The sequence below is a fragment of the Leptonotus elevatus genome, chromosome 3 (assembly GCF_054856555.1).
Source record: "Leptonotus elevatus isolate MCC_2025b chromosome 3, RoL_Lele_1.0, whole genome shotgun sequence".
NCBI classification, from domain to species: Eukaryota; Metazoa; Chordata; class Actinopteri; order Syngnathiformes; family Syngnathidae; genus Leptonotus; species Leptonotus elevatus.
In genome coordinates this window covers 10572469-10587714 of record NC_141241.1, presented here as the reverse complement: position 1 = coordinate 10587714, position 15246 = coordinate 10572469, and the positions used below count along the sequence as shown (strand labels likewise).

General features: G+C 39.2%; 1 protein-coding gene across 4 annotated transcripts in view; it reads left to right on the top strand.

Moving 5' to 3' along the window:
- Positions 1 to 15246, top strand: part of unc13c (unc-13 homolog C (C. elegans)) — a 125783-nt gene that overhangs the window by 98714 nt on the left and 11823 nt on the right. For 2 of the 4 annotated variants that reach the window (XM_086070782.1, XM_086070783.1), the window contains 6 exons: positions 1531 to 1557; positions 4867 to 4955; positions 5752 to 5889; positions 8710 to 8833; positions 9405 to 9467; positions 13561 to 13641. In XM_086070782.1, coding sequence (XP_085926908.1) covers positions 1531 to 1557; positions 4867 to 4955; positions 5752 to 5889; positions 8710 to 8833; positions 9405 to 9467; positions 13561 to 13641 — 522 coding nt within the window. The remainder of the gene's footprint in view (positions 1 to 1530; positions 1558 to 4866; positions 4956 to 5751; positions 5890 to 8709; positions 8834 to 9404; positions 9468 to 13560; positions 13642 to 15246) is intronic. The other 2 variants (XM_086070781.1, XM_086070780.1) reach the window with 2 other exon arrangements.

Genomic DNA, 15246 nt, shown 5'->3' with positions numbered 1-15246 from the left:
AGCGAGTATATCGGCTGTCTCCCAAGCTAAAGGTTATGACTTTGTTCCTTTTGTTTTTATTTATTTCAATTCTTTATTTTACTGTCTTCCAAGTGTAAATATTACTCTAAAACGGGGTCTATTTGGTGCCACTCTAAATAGAGTCAAATTTACTCTACAGAATTTACTGTGCAGATCTGCAATTATGCAAACTGGCTACCATGTCAAAGAACCTAACTCGTTACTACCTTGTAGTGTAATTTTCTCGGTCAGCAGAGATGGGAAGTAACGAAGTACGAATACTCACTCTACTTGAGTCGTTTTTTTCAGTACTTTGTACTTTCTTGGGTATTTCTTTTTTTAGACTACTTTTTACTTTTATCCGTTTCATTTTTAACAAGAGTATCTGTACTTTTTACTCGATACATTTACAAAACAAGGTCGTTGTTTTAGTTTTTAAATGCACAATAAAATACTTTACCTGGAGGAAAAAGCAGCTGTCTGTCAATAGTTGGGTTTACATCCACCCATTTAAATTCGAATTTTCAAGAAATTTTAAAATAAAACTGAATGGAAACGCTATAAATTCGAAAAAGGGCCTAAAACTCACAAAAAAACTTTTTTACGCTGAGAGAAGGTGGATTTGGAAGCGTATTGAAAAAAAGGAAAATGCGAATTTTGGCTATGGAAACAAACAAGACCGGAGACACGTCGCACGTTTTAACCAGATATTACGCCACACGTACATTTGTAGCCCCATAGTAATGTCGGACGAGTAAGGCATAGTTGTGGGGACAACGAAACAGAAATATTTTTGGATTTAAGTAAAGAAGCAAATATTAATGCTATTTTAGATGGAAAACAGCAAAGAAACGCTACGGTTTATCAAGAATTACAAAAGAAAACTCTTATGACGTCATCGCACGGCGCAGTCGCTTCCTGGTCTTCTTCTTTTAAATTACGGGTGGATCACATCTCTATGGTGTATACCGCCACCTACAGAGATGGAGTCCCCTCTCAATATTTGCAAAATAAGAACAGATGGAAACGGGCATTAGTCGCATTTTCAGTAAATTTGCTTAAAAAAAATCGAAACAATTGAATGGAAACCTGACTAATGTCTCCTTTGCTCCGTCAATCAAATTTTTTTTCTTCAGTTTGCTGATATGATAGGGTTCAAATCCAGGTTTACAAATGGTGTCAGAAGCAGGTTTGAATGACCCTTGTGATAGATCACAGATATTGGTTAGAAAGTTGGAGCTAGTGTGTTAGCACACACAGCATGCAGGTTTTACAACGCAATCGACTCAAACACCTTTTTCATGCGCATAAATAGAAAAACTCTTTAAACGTGTGTGAAACACAGTCGTCTCACTGCCCACCCGGGGGATGCAGCCCGTGTGGTTTCTTCTGACTTAAGTGCATGTTTCTCTATAAATATCTAACACCTTGTCTCGCCCTGCGTTTTGTCTCCTATGGTAATGCCCCCAACCCGTCCCTGACACCCCACCTCCCTTTTTTCCCAATTTTCTTTATGTGCTCTCTCTCCAGGAGGAGGGTGTTGTGTCCTTCTGTAAGGTGTGTGTAATAGGACCCGCCAACAGCCCTTTCCCGCCATTTACGAATGATCTGAAAAAGCACGAATGCCCCCGCCACTCCTCATGCGCTTTTTTCACTCCACCACACCCCTCTACTATGAATCCCTTCCAGCAGCATGTGCCACGGAGCATACGGAATCTGAATGGCCCATCACCCCTCAGGACAGGCTGCTCGAGCTCACCATCACCGGCATTGTAGGGATAGTGGCTCAAAAAACATGCATTGCCATCTCTTTATTTTTAGCTTGCTTCCTGCCCTCCCTCGCTGACAAGTCTTTTTTTTAATCTTTTTTTTTACCTAGATTTAGAAACGTGTCATAGCTTGTTGACTACCTCCTCCCCCGCACATGACCCTTTTGAGTTCAACCGGTTGTGGTTTGGATCAGGTTATCCAGGCTGCAGCCACAATGTTCATGGTACGATTTCAAGAGCATGACAAACATCCGCATAACAACTTTATGTGCCTAGCAATGGCGTGGCCAGCAGATCGTGACCTGGTTCACTCCAGGGCATTTACTGCCTGTGTATTAATGACTCCAGATGTTTTGTTTTCTGGTTTTGCTGATTATATCTCAGGGAATGTTTTATTATTTTTTTTTTGCAACTTTGCCATATTGTTGACAGTTCTCCTTCAGGTTTTCCCCTTGGAAAGACGACAATTCATTACAGAATTGTTCTCGGTTCGCAATTGACTTCCAAAGTGCCAATATAATTATCAAGAGCATTACTGCAGTGGCAATAAACATCACAACACCTGCATTTATAGACGCTAGACTGACATGCACAGATTGCTTTCCGTCTTGATTGTTCCCAATTTGGTAGGTTATGTCTCGTTTTAGACGGTGGTTTGTCAAGCCATTATTTACTTGTTAACTGCATTCAGAATGGCTCCTCACGAGCAAGTGTTGAAACAGGCAAATGAAAGCAAAGCTTGGCTTCTGTTGATAGGCTCGAAGCCAGAGAAGAGTTTATTCACTCTGGAGGTGACCGCAAACAGATAGCTCACGTTCAAAACTTTTTGAATTAACTTAGCCCCTTCAGACCCGCATTTTTTTCTTTCTTTTTTTAAAACTGATTTTGACTCTTTTTTTATTTTATTTTTTACTGATTTTCACAAGACAGACTTACTTTTCATCCTCGAAAAAAGAACTGTGAAAAGAACAAGCTACAGAGTCATGACCTGCAGATGAATGACATGGCTACAGGTGTGACTACCTCTCAAAAAACGGCATTACGGGCAAGATTGTAACCTTCGACCGGAATGTCAATGATCATTTGGAGTCCGAATTGAATTTTCAGCTCACAGGGTATGACAGTGGCCTTGGGTATCAAACACTGAACTTGTATTTTCCTCACTCATATTGCTATTAAATTGAGGGCTCTCAGAAAAAAAACAATTCCAGAGACTGCCGGACAACAGATTAGAGGTCAGGCAAAAACGTTCTCCAGGCCATTGAGACTGATGCTTCCTCTCTGTTATCACTTAAACAGAGCATTCTCTTCGCTGTAAAAGAAAAAAGTCCAACATTCAGGCAGTGTGTTGTGCTGAACTGACAGGAGTATGAACACATCCATAAGTGAGCACACAAACACATAAATCAATTGTGCTCATGTGCAGACGGAGGCATGTATGCAGAGGAAGCCAATCAAATCATTTCTAAGTGAAATTCATGCATACAGCACAATAACTACACGTATACTTACTTCCACAGTTAATCTATTACTGTTACAATAAACGGCACCAATATTTGGTTTACCAAATGTTTTGCACTATAGCCTATAATGTTGTGAGAATACTGTATTGCATAATGACATAGTCATAGTAATTTTAGGTTTCCTTGGATACAATTGTGGCCATTGCCTCAATAGACGCCGTCACTCATTCCTTAACTCGTTTGCTCCCAAAAACGCATAAATACGTTCTATTTTAAATGTTTTAAGTGTCCCAAATACATAGTTATACTTTTGTTGTAATGCTAGAGCATGCAGAAAGCTTTGATGCAGCCTCTGAACTGCAGAGAACGGGTGAAGCAATGGTAGTAAATACAAAAACGGCCAGCATGTGGCAGCAGATTATAAGAGATCAACCAGGGCCATGTTGCAAACAAGCTGATTTACCCACAGTTCTAAACAGATTTGTGAATAATGATGAAACTTAGCTTTATTCTAATGCAAATTGCTGCTTAACGGAGACAGGTAGAAATACACTTTTTTCTCCTGATGGAAGAAGAGACTCTAATCTTTCTTTTGGTAGGTTCCGTGTTTTATAGCAATAGAACACAATATACTGTGGGCCTTGCAAAATCAGTCAAAATCCAGTACAACAGCCGGGAGCGAAGGGGGTTGCTTCAGTGAATATGGCTGGGAGTTAATAGGTTAATAAAAGATAGGGGGGGATACAAAAATATATTTAATTGTGATGACTTAAATACCTAGTGAAAAAGATCATATGACAAGTGTATAAAATTAGATTCTCTAGAGAGAGTAGCTTTCCAAGTTCAGCTCAAGGCCGCGGACCAACATCTGCTACTCATGACCGTTGGCCACCCAGACAGTAGTGAAGCAAATGTATGACTGGGAGGCTGCGGGCATCAAATCAGAAATTGAGAACGATAACATCTGACAGGATAAATATGTTATTTCCTGTGATAAACAACTGCTCACGTAGTAACATTTAACGTATTAATAACTATTACCAATATTGCTGCTGCTCGTTGCCAAACATTAGGGTATACCCGACTAATCAAATGTTAAAATCAGATTCACTCCTGTGGCCTGCTTCTCCATCTTATATTTCTGATTTAAATCTTACATTGAAATATCAAAAATCTGGATTTTTATTTATTTATTAAAAAAACAAACCAATCCGTGGCTTTTTCTTTGATTGCCAATGAAAATGAAAAGAATAAATGACATACGGACTAATGCAAGCTAGTCCATACAGGATTACGCCGAGCTTTTTCCCTTGATACCCGACTCCCTCAGCTGTGACTACTGTATGTTACGCACTAGTGCACGCGGCGTTGCCCATGTGGGCGCCTTCTAGCTGGCTGCTTCTACTTCGCCAACGCCATGTCTTATAGCCGCGCTCGGCTCGGAGCCATCCATTTGTATTCAGAGCGATGCTCGGCACAGATGGCTCGCAGAACGAGCGGGAGGCAAACAGGTTACCCCCCCCCCCCCCCTCCTCATTCCAGCCCAGGCATCCTGCAAAGTTGTTAGGCGGTGTGGCAGCTCGTTGGAGTGCAACCATGCAGTAACTGTCCATCTTCTTCCTCTACCACGACAGCTGGATGCAGAGGCCAGTGATCTGCTCAAGGAGCTGCAGAACAAACTTAACACCGTGTTGGACGAGCTCAGCGGTGTTTTGGGCTCCAGGTGAGTATTAGCGCAACCCATGTGCAAACTTCTCAATCAGACTAATTACACCGCTAATCTGCTTTGCATCTCACAGCCGTACTCTCCATTTTGTAATTGATTCAACTTGTCCTAAACATTTCGGGGGGGAGGGGTGGAGGGGAAAGCTCCCGTGTTGCACTTTTACAGCCAGCATCGGTGATTAAACAACTCCTCGACGTTGCTTTTACGGCCTTATGTCCACCAAGCCACACTGTTGAGTTCGGTTCATTACGTTTGGTTTAAAACAATCAACCCTGATCTGGCTTTGGTTTCTATTTCAGGGTAGACCCACTCAAGCCACATTGAATCATACCTCAGTTATACTTTGAAAAAAGCAAACATATTTTTGTTTCCGCATCCATTTTCTTCTGGCTCTTATAATGATGAGGGTTGCAGGTGAGCTCTGGGGCTTGTCCAAACTGACTTGGGTTCCCGGCCAATCACACTCACATTCACATCTGTTGACAATTTAGAATCTTCAATTATCGTGACAAATGCATGTTTTGGAATCTGTGAGTAAGTCAGAGTACCGGTGGTGGGATTTAAAGCCCGACCATCAGAACTGTGAGGCAAACGTGCTAAACTCCATCATGCTGCCATGCCGGAATTCACTTGTAGAGTTCAGATAGCAAGGTAGCCTGTTACTGAAAAATAGATCATTTGCCATTTAAACAACACCTCATGTCAATGCGTTTTCTACAAAAGCATGTTCCAAAATGTTATTACATATTATACGGAAACATTTGAAAGTACATGCTCTATTTATTTTCCTCAGTTTCAAACCGGTGATCGAGGACTGTGTAAAGCAGATGAACCAGGAGCTGGTTCAGATGAAAGGTTCGGCCAAGGGAAGTAATGCAGCTATGGATGCGGAGACTGTCCTTCGGCCTCTTATGGATCTACTGGATAAAAAGTGGGTAGCAGATTAAATAATCTGTTGAGTTTTTTTCATGTCCGAACTACAGAAAAAAAGACTGTAAGGCCACTATGACATTTGTTGACTTTTTTTTTTTTTTTTTTTTTAAAGTACACTGAAACCATTCCATCAATCAAATATTATATTTATTTTTAAAGGTTAAATAGGTAAATAATGTTAGATTTTCCATGATTTTGGTGGCTGCGCCCACTAGAATAGATCTGCCCCTGCCTTTAACAGATCCCGATATTCAGGACCAAAACAAGAACAAGCTGTAATAGGCTGTCAATCTTCAAAGCAGTGTTAACTTGAAGATAACTTGATCTGTCTCAACACAGCAGAAGGTGGATGAATTTTTTTTTGCTTCTTAAACGGAATTATGTTAATTCAATAGGCATTATAAAGAGACATGGTGTTACTACAGTACTTTAGCTACAGTTTCTTTGTAAATCTAGAAATACAAAGCAATTTTGTTATCATTAGTAATACAGGGAGTCCTCGAGTTACGGCCGAGTTACGTTCCTACGTTGGTGATACAACCCGAATTTCGACTTAAGTCGGATTTCACCGCTAAAGTCGATATTTACATCAAAATACTTTGTACAGTAACTTTAAAACAACATATTTGTGTGACCCAGAAGACCAATATTTCGTGTTTCCACACGGACATTTATTGCTGACGGACAGCAGAGCAAAGCTAGTTCAAACTTAAACACGGAAATGTGACGCGTCTGATGGCGAGCCGACCTGTTCGATGGACGTCCGCTACTGGAGGTAACAACAAGACATCTTTAAATAACTTTAAAATGGCGAGATTACTGTGGGAAATTAACAAAAAAGAAGGTGCTACGGACGAGGCACGAGCGCCGTAAAGTCGAAATGATGTAGGTTGCGTGCGACGTAACTCGAGGTCGTAATAGTCGGTCGTTAAGTTCATCGCACCCATGGGGGATGTGGGTGTCGCCTAGAGCTGTCAAAATTAACAACAACTATTTTAATAATCGAGTGAACGTTTGGAGCCATTTTTTTATTTAGATTTGTCCAAGTCCTCTGATTTTAGCATATCAACAGTTTTTGGTCCCTGATTTCTGTAGTCCTTAATAAAATAAGACTGGTTATCTTCTGTGTTTAATCAAAATAAGACATTTGCAATCATCTATTTTTATTTTGGAAAACAATGTCAACCCTCATTTATTTTTTATTTTTTTATCACTATATGAATACTAAGTACGAAATAAACACCAATCACTGGTTAATAAACAGTAATCAGGGGGGAAATGCTTTTCTAATGCAAAATTAAAATTACTCCAATTAATCAATTGAATAATCGATAGATTAATCAATTCTAAAAATATTATAGTAGTGACAGCACTAGTGCCGCCCCCACAGAAAACCCACAAACCGTAGTTTGAACATCCCTGAGCAGAGTACAGTGGTTACTTGCGGTTAACCTTGCTGCCTGTAGAGACATGAAATTATACTTGAACCCCCCTTAGTATCACCCTACCCAAGCCAGAATGAGGAAAAAAACACAGATTTATGTGTGAAAGACAAGCTATTCCTGAAACAGCCACAGAGATTATAAATGGTTCATCTGAGGTTTAGAAATCCCTCTCAGCTATTGTTAAAGAAGCATTAAGGTCATCGGAATTTTACAGGGGAATCCTCTTTATGGTATGGAAATGATAATCCTTACTCCCATCTGCACACAGATGACCAACTGCCACAAAAAGGTGTACAGGAGAAGTTCATTTCAGTCCCTCAAGGTAGTGTCCATTGAATTCAGTAATACAGTTCAGGATTACTGTATACCCCCCCCCCCCCCCCCCCGGTTATTTGACGGCTATAAGCATCGAGCCCAGTCGTGATTAGCGGAAAACTAGGCTCAACTGATGCAACTCCCCCTAAAATGCTAAACTAAATCGATGCAGGTTGATGATAAAGCATAAATTCCACCAAAAGTTACAGGATATGCTGAAAAGAAAGCAATGAACCCCCAAATATTTGCAGTAAGGCATTTTTCAGGAACCTATCGTCTGGTATGCGCTGAAAAATTTGCATATTTCTCAGGCCAAAGTCATGCCTAAAGCTTAGCAAGCTTAGTTCAGCTATGGTAACCCAGCGAAAGACATGCTCTTAACCCTATGTGTTAGCGTCCATCTTTGTAATTAGTATAATTTCCATGGTTGAGATAGAAGTAGATGCGGCACACCGTTGTACCTGCAAGTCAAGTGTCAAAGCTAAAGAGGTATTACTATTTTTCGGGGTACAGCCTTAGTTACAAGTTAGTGTATCCTTCAAGATATATTTTTGCGAGCGTAACAGTCCCTCTCTGCCTGAATTTGGAATCCTTCCACTCCACCCGGTTTGACTGATTGGTCTGCCACGATGATATCAAACGGCGGTTTCTTGGCTCGGACAAAACTGATCCATCGAGCATTGTGTGGCGGCGATGGCAAGCGGCCAACACACTGCAAGGCCCTTTTGACTCTATGTTCTTGTTTGTTGTTACTGCACTTTGCACCCTTTTCATACCAATGTTAATGTGTAAAAATGATTTTTTATGGTAATAAGGTGAATTGTGAATAGTTTGCAGGGGGGGGATTCTCAATCCCTCCCATCCCCCATGGGGAATTACTCAGACTTGAATGTCAGCCTGAAGTTGGAAAATAGCGTAACGAGTTGACTATGTACGCTCATAGAAGGCTTATTTAGTACTCGGCTAATCCTATTATTTATGAAAACATGTCATTTAGATGTTTAAAACACATGCTTCAATTATTAATATATATATTGTTTTTTTACACCTCTTTTCAGTTTGATGTTATTCGCCAAGATTTGTGAGAAGACAGTGCTGAAACGGGTTCTGAAAGAGCTTTGGAAGATCGTGCTGAACACAATCGAGAGGACCATCGTATTGCCGCCGCTGAGCGACCAGAGCGTGAGTTTTTTCAGAAAAGCAACTTTTACACTCATTTCATTTCATAAAATATCATTTGCATGCTTGCCAATAATGTATTTGGATATTTGTATTCATCATTAGCTGTTTAAGAGCAATTAGGTTCCACACTTTCTTATAGCTTATCACCGTTACTTTGATTTGTGTTTGTCTATTGTCTGTTCATTTTCCATAATATATTTATTTTAATGTTTAATGTAAGATTGTTGAAATGAAATGATTATAATTTGTGGTATATTTACAAACTATTAACATAGGCCTAGGCTAATTATATTATTCATTTATTTAAGTTGTAAACTTGTTTATTGTAAACTGTGAATAAATGTACCGCTCCATGTTACCTAAATTGCCCCGCAGAGATAAGTACAATTTTCCGAATCTGATTTATAAATACTTTGGGGTAATGGTTGATCCCTATCCGCCATGAATAATGGAAAGGAATGGAAAACACGCTTTTCTTATAATGTTATGTGAGAATGGCCCCCATGGCCATGCATTTTTCTTTTCATATGGCATAATATTAAACATTAAAATATATACATTTGTCTTCCAGCAGCAAGGAGCTCAGATGATCTTCAATGCGGCAAAGGACTTGGGACAATTGTCCAAATTGAAGGTAATCCGGTTTCTTCACTTTGCTGCTAATGTAGTGTAGGTTTGCTTCATAAAACGTTCTGGTGACTCATATTACCCCGGGTCATATAGTATATGATCATATAGTATATGACTGCCACTGTAGATATATATTTTAAACACGCTGGTCTGTTCATATATATTTAATGACTATTACAAGTGTTATGAGCCATTATACAATATACTCATAGACTAGCATAGGCTGGGAAGCGGCAAAATTTGTTTTTCGAACACGTTATACGACCACTACGCGTAAAAAGTTTGGAATATTTGGCTTGGGGGTAAATTTTAGGATGAACCTAAAATTCATTATAACCTTTGTTGCATACAGTTTGTCCAACCCTTCAATGCTTTAGTACATCTTTCACTACTTTAGTCTAAGAAACTAGAACTCACAACAGGTGTTTGATCCATGAATGGGCCAATACATTATCTGATTCAATTAGTCCTCCTTATCATACTATTCAACTTCTTGTTAGAGAACCGCAAATTGTGCAAAAAAAAAAAAAGGTACTGAAACATTTGGAGATGTGCTTTCAAAGGTTTAGGGGAGGTTAAAATAATCTACAGGTCATAGACCCTTTAGTTTAATCCTGAAATTTCACCCGAAAGACAAATATCTCGAACTTTTTGGGAGTGTGTTTTGGTATATCTACATTGTGGCCTACGGCTGCACTGAAAAATAATAATAATAATAATCAGAATTATTTTTGGCAATAATTGAAATCACGATTACTCAAACGATTATTTTATTTTTTGTGACAAAGCAAGAACATTTTTAAGTATTTAAAAAATATATTAAGACCAATTAAAAAAACAGAAACACTAGAATTATGTAAGTTCCTTTTGGACTAAACAGAATTTATAACAATATATATTTATAATAATTTATTATTATTTTGCCAATTTATGTTGGCAAAAACTTGAGGTTGTAGTGCAGCTTGTGCACTGTACAGAAGAACGATCATTTAGTTATTGGTACAAAACAAATGTTTCAATGTAAAAAACAACAAAAAAATATTAAGACAAATAAAATTCTTTGAAACACTATAATTATGCAAGTTCCTTTTGGATGAAACTAAATGTATTAAAATAGTTATTTTAAAATTTTAAAAAGGTGCAAATGTACCAATTTAAACAACTCAAAAATAAGTATTAATAACCTTTTTTTTTTACGATTATGCTGATGTTGTAATTGTGGAGTGTAATTCGATTAATTGCACAGCCCTATTGTGGCCAGAATTAAAAACATTTTCCATCATGTTGTGGGGCTCTTGTTGCGGAAGCCATGCATTTTTAAATACCCATTTACAAGTCCACTTAGCCTAAGAGAAACAAATCCTAACAGCCTAACACAAATCATGCGGTCCAATTAATATATTAGGTCCAAAAATTTCTGCAGCAATGCAACATTGAGTGCATGTATGCTTCACGCTTGTATTCACACCGTGCACAAAATGATTATGCAACGTCCGAGAAGGAATGATAGCTGCCAACATCTGTTAAAACCATGTGTTCGCCACTACTGCTGCACCTCAGCATCATCCGGCCAGGCTGGTCATGTCTATCTACTGATACGACCAGGACGAATCGTGCCTCAGGCTGTGAGAACTTTTGACTTTACTAACCACCGTGCTATGCCGGCCGGTCCCGGAAGTATTAACAGACGATGTACGTTTTTTTCCCTTTGCATTCCTTCGAGTCGGCAACCGTCCCCGTTGTTTGTGAGACTTTGCCGTCCTTCGAGGCAGCGACATCTGGAGAGGAGCACACAGATGGGCGTGTGTCTGTATCCTTCCTCGAGCGTTAAAGTCGTTTATCATCCCCTTGTTAATGCTGGTCATGAGTCATAATCATCTCAAATGAGGGATTTTCCGAATGTACGCAAGTCTGCTTTATAGAAGCAAATGGTTTCAAGGGGCGTTTATTACTCAAATGCAAATTGTCTATTTATTTGTACGTATGCAAAGGGCTATTATGGAAAATTACAGAAAAGTGAGATAACCAAAGCAGATTAGACGGAAGGACTGCATAACGTTGTAGAGCGCGTCAGTAAACTGAAAAGCTAAACGCCAAATGCAAAATTTTTAATACTATGCAGTGAACTGCTATTTACTATTATTCATGGTATAACGCCGTCTGTGGTAAATGGAGTGCACTTACCGTATATAGCACTTTTATCTACGCCTACCATCATGATAATGGCTTTCATAGTGACATGGCTCCTTGTCAGCTCGCTCCCATTCACTTCAATGTACCCGCTCCCACACATTTTACTGGTGGAGACACCCACAGACAACATATGAAATTATTTATAAATAGAGTTACGTTTATTTGTATTATCAGTAAGGCTCGGCAGCACGGCAGCCGGCTGAGTTTCGCTCACCCAAAAACCGGTAATGTATTTGCGTGATGTTTCTCAAAAAGTAAATTGAAGCCAATAGTTGGGTTTCCATCCACCCATTTTCATTCCAATTTTCAAGAACTAAAATTGAATGGAAACGCTATAAATTCGAAAAAGGGCCCAAAATTCGCAAAAATGTTTTTACGCTTGGAGGGGGTGGATTTTGAAACGTATCGAAAAAAGGAAAATGCGAATTTTGGCGATGGAAACGGGTTTTGCGAATAACCGCTGGCAAGATCGGATACACATCACCCATTTTGATTGGATATTACGTCACATGTACGTTTGTAGTCCCAAAGCAATGGCGGACGATGAAGTAAGGTATGTATGGGGAGACGGCGAAACTAAAGTCTTTTGGGAATTGTTGATGGAAAAACAGCAAAGAAACGCTACAGTTTATCAAGAATTACAAAAGCAAACTCATACGACGTCATCGCACGGCGCAGTCGCTTCCTGTTCTTCTTCTTCTTTTAAAGTACTTGTGTATACCATTTCTATGGTGTATACCGCCACCTACAGCGGCAGAGTCCCCTCTCAATATTCGTAAAAGAAGAACAGATGGAAACGGGCAGAAGTTGCTTTTGCGCATTTTCAGTAAATTTGCTTAAGAAATTCAAAACAATTGGATGGAAACTGACTAATTATTCCTCAAGTACTCTTTGGTTGAAAGGTTATGCAGCCAGGTTGAGTGGGTGGGTACCAACCAAAGTGGGAAGGTACTTGAATAATGAGTTGTGTTTTTTCTGCGTCACAATGGCTGAAACTGATTAACTCATATTTCTCCCTTTTGAATTTAACCAGCTTTCACATAAAAGCCACAAATCACATAGAAGTCACAGATTCATTTTGCTATTTGTGGTTGAAGATGTCGTCCTAACAATGTGAGATTATCATTAAGACTGTAATTTTTTTCCCCATTTGAATTCATTGAGTCCATATATTGTACAATGATCTTTAATATTGTGCATTAAACTATTTTTTCACTATAAAAGGCTGTTTTCCTGTTAGGTGCTGCTGTTTTGGTTAGCAAAGGGGCTCAACTTTTTAATGTCAGCACAGTCTGAATTGAGATAATTTCAGATAATACCCTTTTGTTTGTCTAGATGGGAAAAAGGGATGCAACTATTTGACTATTTAAGGTGATTTATGGTGTCATTGTTTTTTTGGTTTAACTTGTCCTGTAAATGAAAAATGAATTGGGCGCAGTTTGGCACATGCCTTGCATTTTAGCAGAGATGTTGATTAAAGTGTTTGCAGTCCAAGCCAGTTTGTGGGAATCAATTTAAAGCCGTCTCTGATTAAATTCATATGCATAAGAAAGCAGGGCAAGGTTTCGTGTTTCATCTGCAGGTTCTAATTTTAGGGACGGGATGTGCATTTTCTCTGCACTGCACCATAAATGTAGGTCTGCATAGATGTGTTAACGGCTTTGTAAATGCTAATTATAATCCGCATTAGAGGTTGAGCCATCTTACAATGTCCTGATACTTTTTTGGGGCTATACAGTACTGCTCATATTTAAAATAGATATGCTCATCCTGGCATTGTTATGCCAATGATTCCGTACCCCCCCCCCCCCCCCCTGTCAAATCGAAGTCTGCATTTGGTGGCCCGCAGCTGAGGCTCAGTTCGTTCTGTTGGTCATTATCTTCATATTTGCGTTCTTCCGCAGGAGCACGTCACCCGTGAGGAAGCCAGGAGTCTGACGCCACGTCAGTGTGCGGCCATGGACCTCGTGCTTCCCACTATCAAGGTGAGTTTTATGTCACAGTGCCAGCTGACCCAAGAGACATGAATGGATGGCTTGCTTGAAGCCCTTGTTTTTTTTTCTGTTTGTTTTTTTTTGCTTCTGGGCTCCCTGTGCAGCCACAAAATGCAATTTACCTTTAAGGCACTTTGGTCGATAAAACATCGAAAGGATTTATTTGGCTTTTTTTTTTTTTGGGATGTCCTTACAGAAGGATGCCAGTGATGACGAAGGGGATAAATGTGATAACCATAGACTGGTCATAGCAGTTATTGGGTCTTAGATTTAGTGTAGTGAGGAACACACGTCAGTTCAATATGGCTGAAGCAACAATAATGGAAGCGATGTAAAGCCTTCATGGGAAGCAAATTGTCTCACATGCACGTGCACTGCGAGCAGTAATCTCCACTTGCACGTTAGTCATCTCCACAATGTAGTTTATGTTGGTTTTTCATTTCTAAAGCCACATTTGTATTTTCCACATAAAAAAAAAAGATCAGTTTCTTTTGACAGTCTACTGTTGTTAATCTATTATATTTTGATATTTGGAGAGTAGGTAGTCTACAGTATATTTTTTGTATTATTGGTAAGTGTCATTAGTTGGGGATATAAATATTGTTTGTTGGGCAGTTGCCATGACAGTGACAAAGATGCTACTTAACTCATTTGCTCCCAAAAACGTATAAATACGGTCTATTTTAAATAAAGACGTATTTATACATTTGTTTATGTTTTTTGATGCAGCCTCTGAACAGCAGAGAACAGGTGAAGCAATGTTAGTAATTACAAAAACGGCCAGCAGGTGGCAGCCAAGTATAAGAGCTCAACCAGGGCCATGTGGCAAAACTTTTTTCCATAGTGTTTTCAACAGGTTTGTGAATAATGATTAAACTTAGCTATATTCTAATGCTAATTAATGCAAAACAGAAACCGATATAAATATACTTTTTTTCCTGATGAACGAAGAGACTCTAATCTTTCTTTTGGTAGGTTTCATGTTTTTATAGCAATAGAACACAACATTCTGTGGGCCTTGCAAAATCAATCCAAATCCAGTAAAACAGTCGTGAGCGAAGGGGGTTGCTTCAGTGAAAATGGTTGGAATGTGACCTAACTTGTGCGACTTGAGTTATGTACTATTGAGTGTACCTGCTGTCTCATCTAGTTGATTGTTGTGCTTATGTATGTTGAGATCCCAACAATTAAGGATGCATTGGAGACTTCTAGGAGTGTACATCTATATTATTCCCTTTTCCATACATTTCCAGCAAACCAAAGCATGCAGTGTGGTCATATGAATCCGCTTCTATACGACTGTTGCGACGGCAAAGGCTTGACAACTGAGCTGTTGTGTTGTGTGGCAACAAATTTTTGATGTTATGAGGGGTGCGCTGCTGCAAAGAAAATGGATTGATTGCACCGGCTCTGAGGCGATTATCCGTTGGTTTGGATCAATCGTGTTGCGGGGTTATTGTCATCAGTATTCCAACAAGAACAGTCAATTAACACAGTTCAGCATTCAGGGAGTTGTGCGATCAGATGAACGCATGTCTTCTTTCTAACAATATACCATTAATGAAAAAAAAAATACAATAGGATGCGTTGACATAA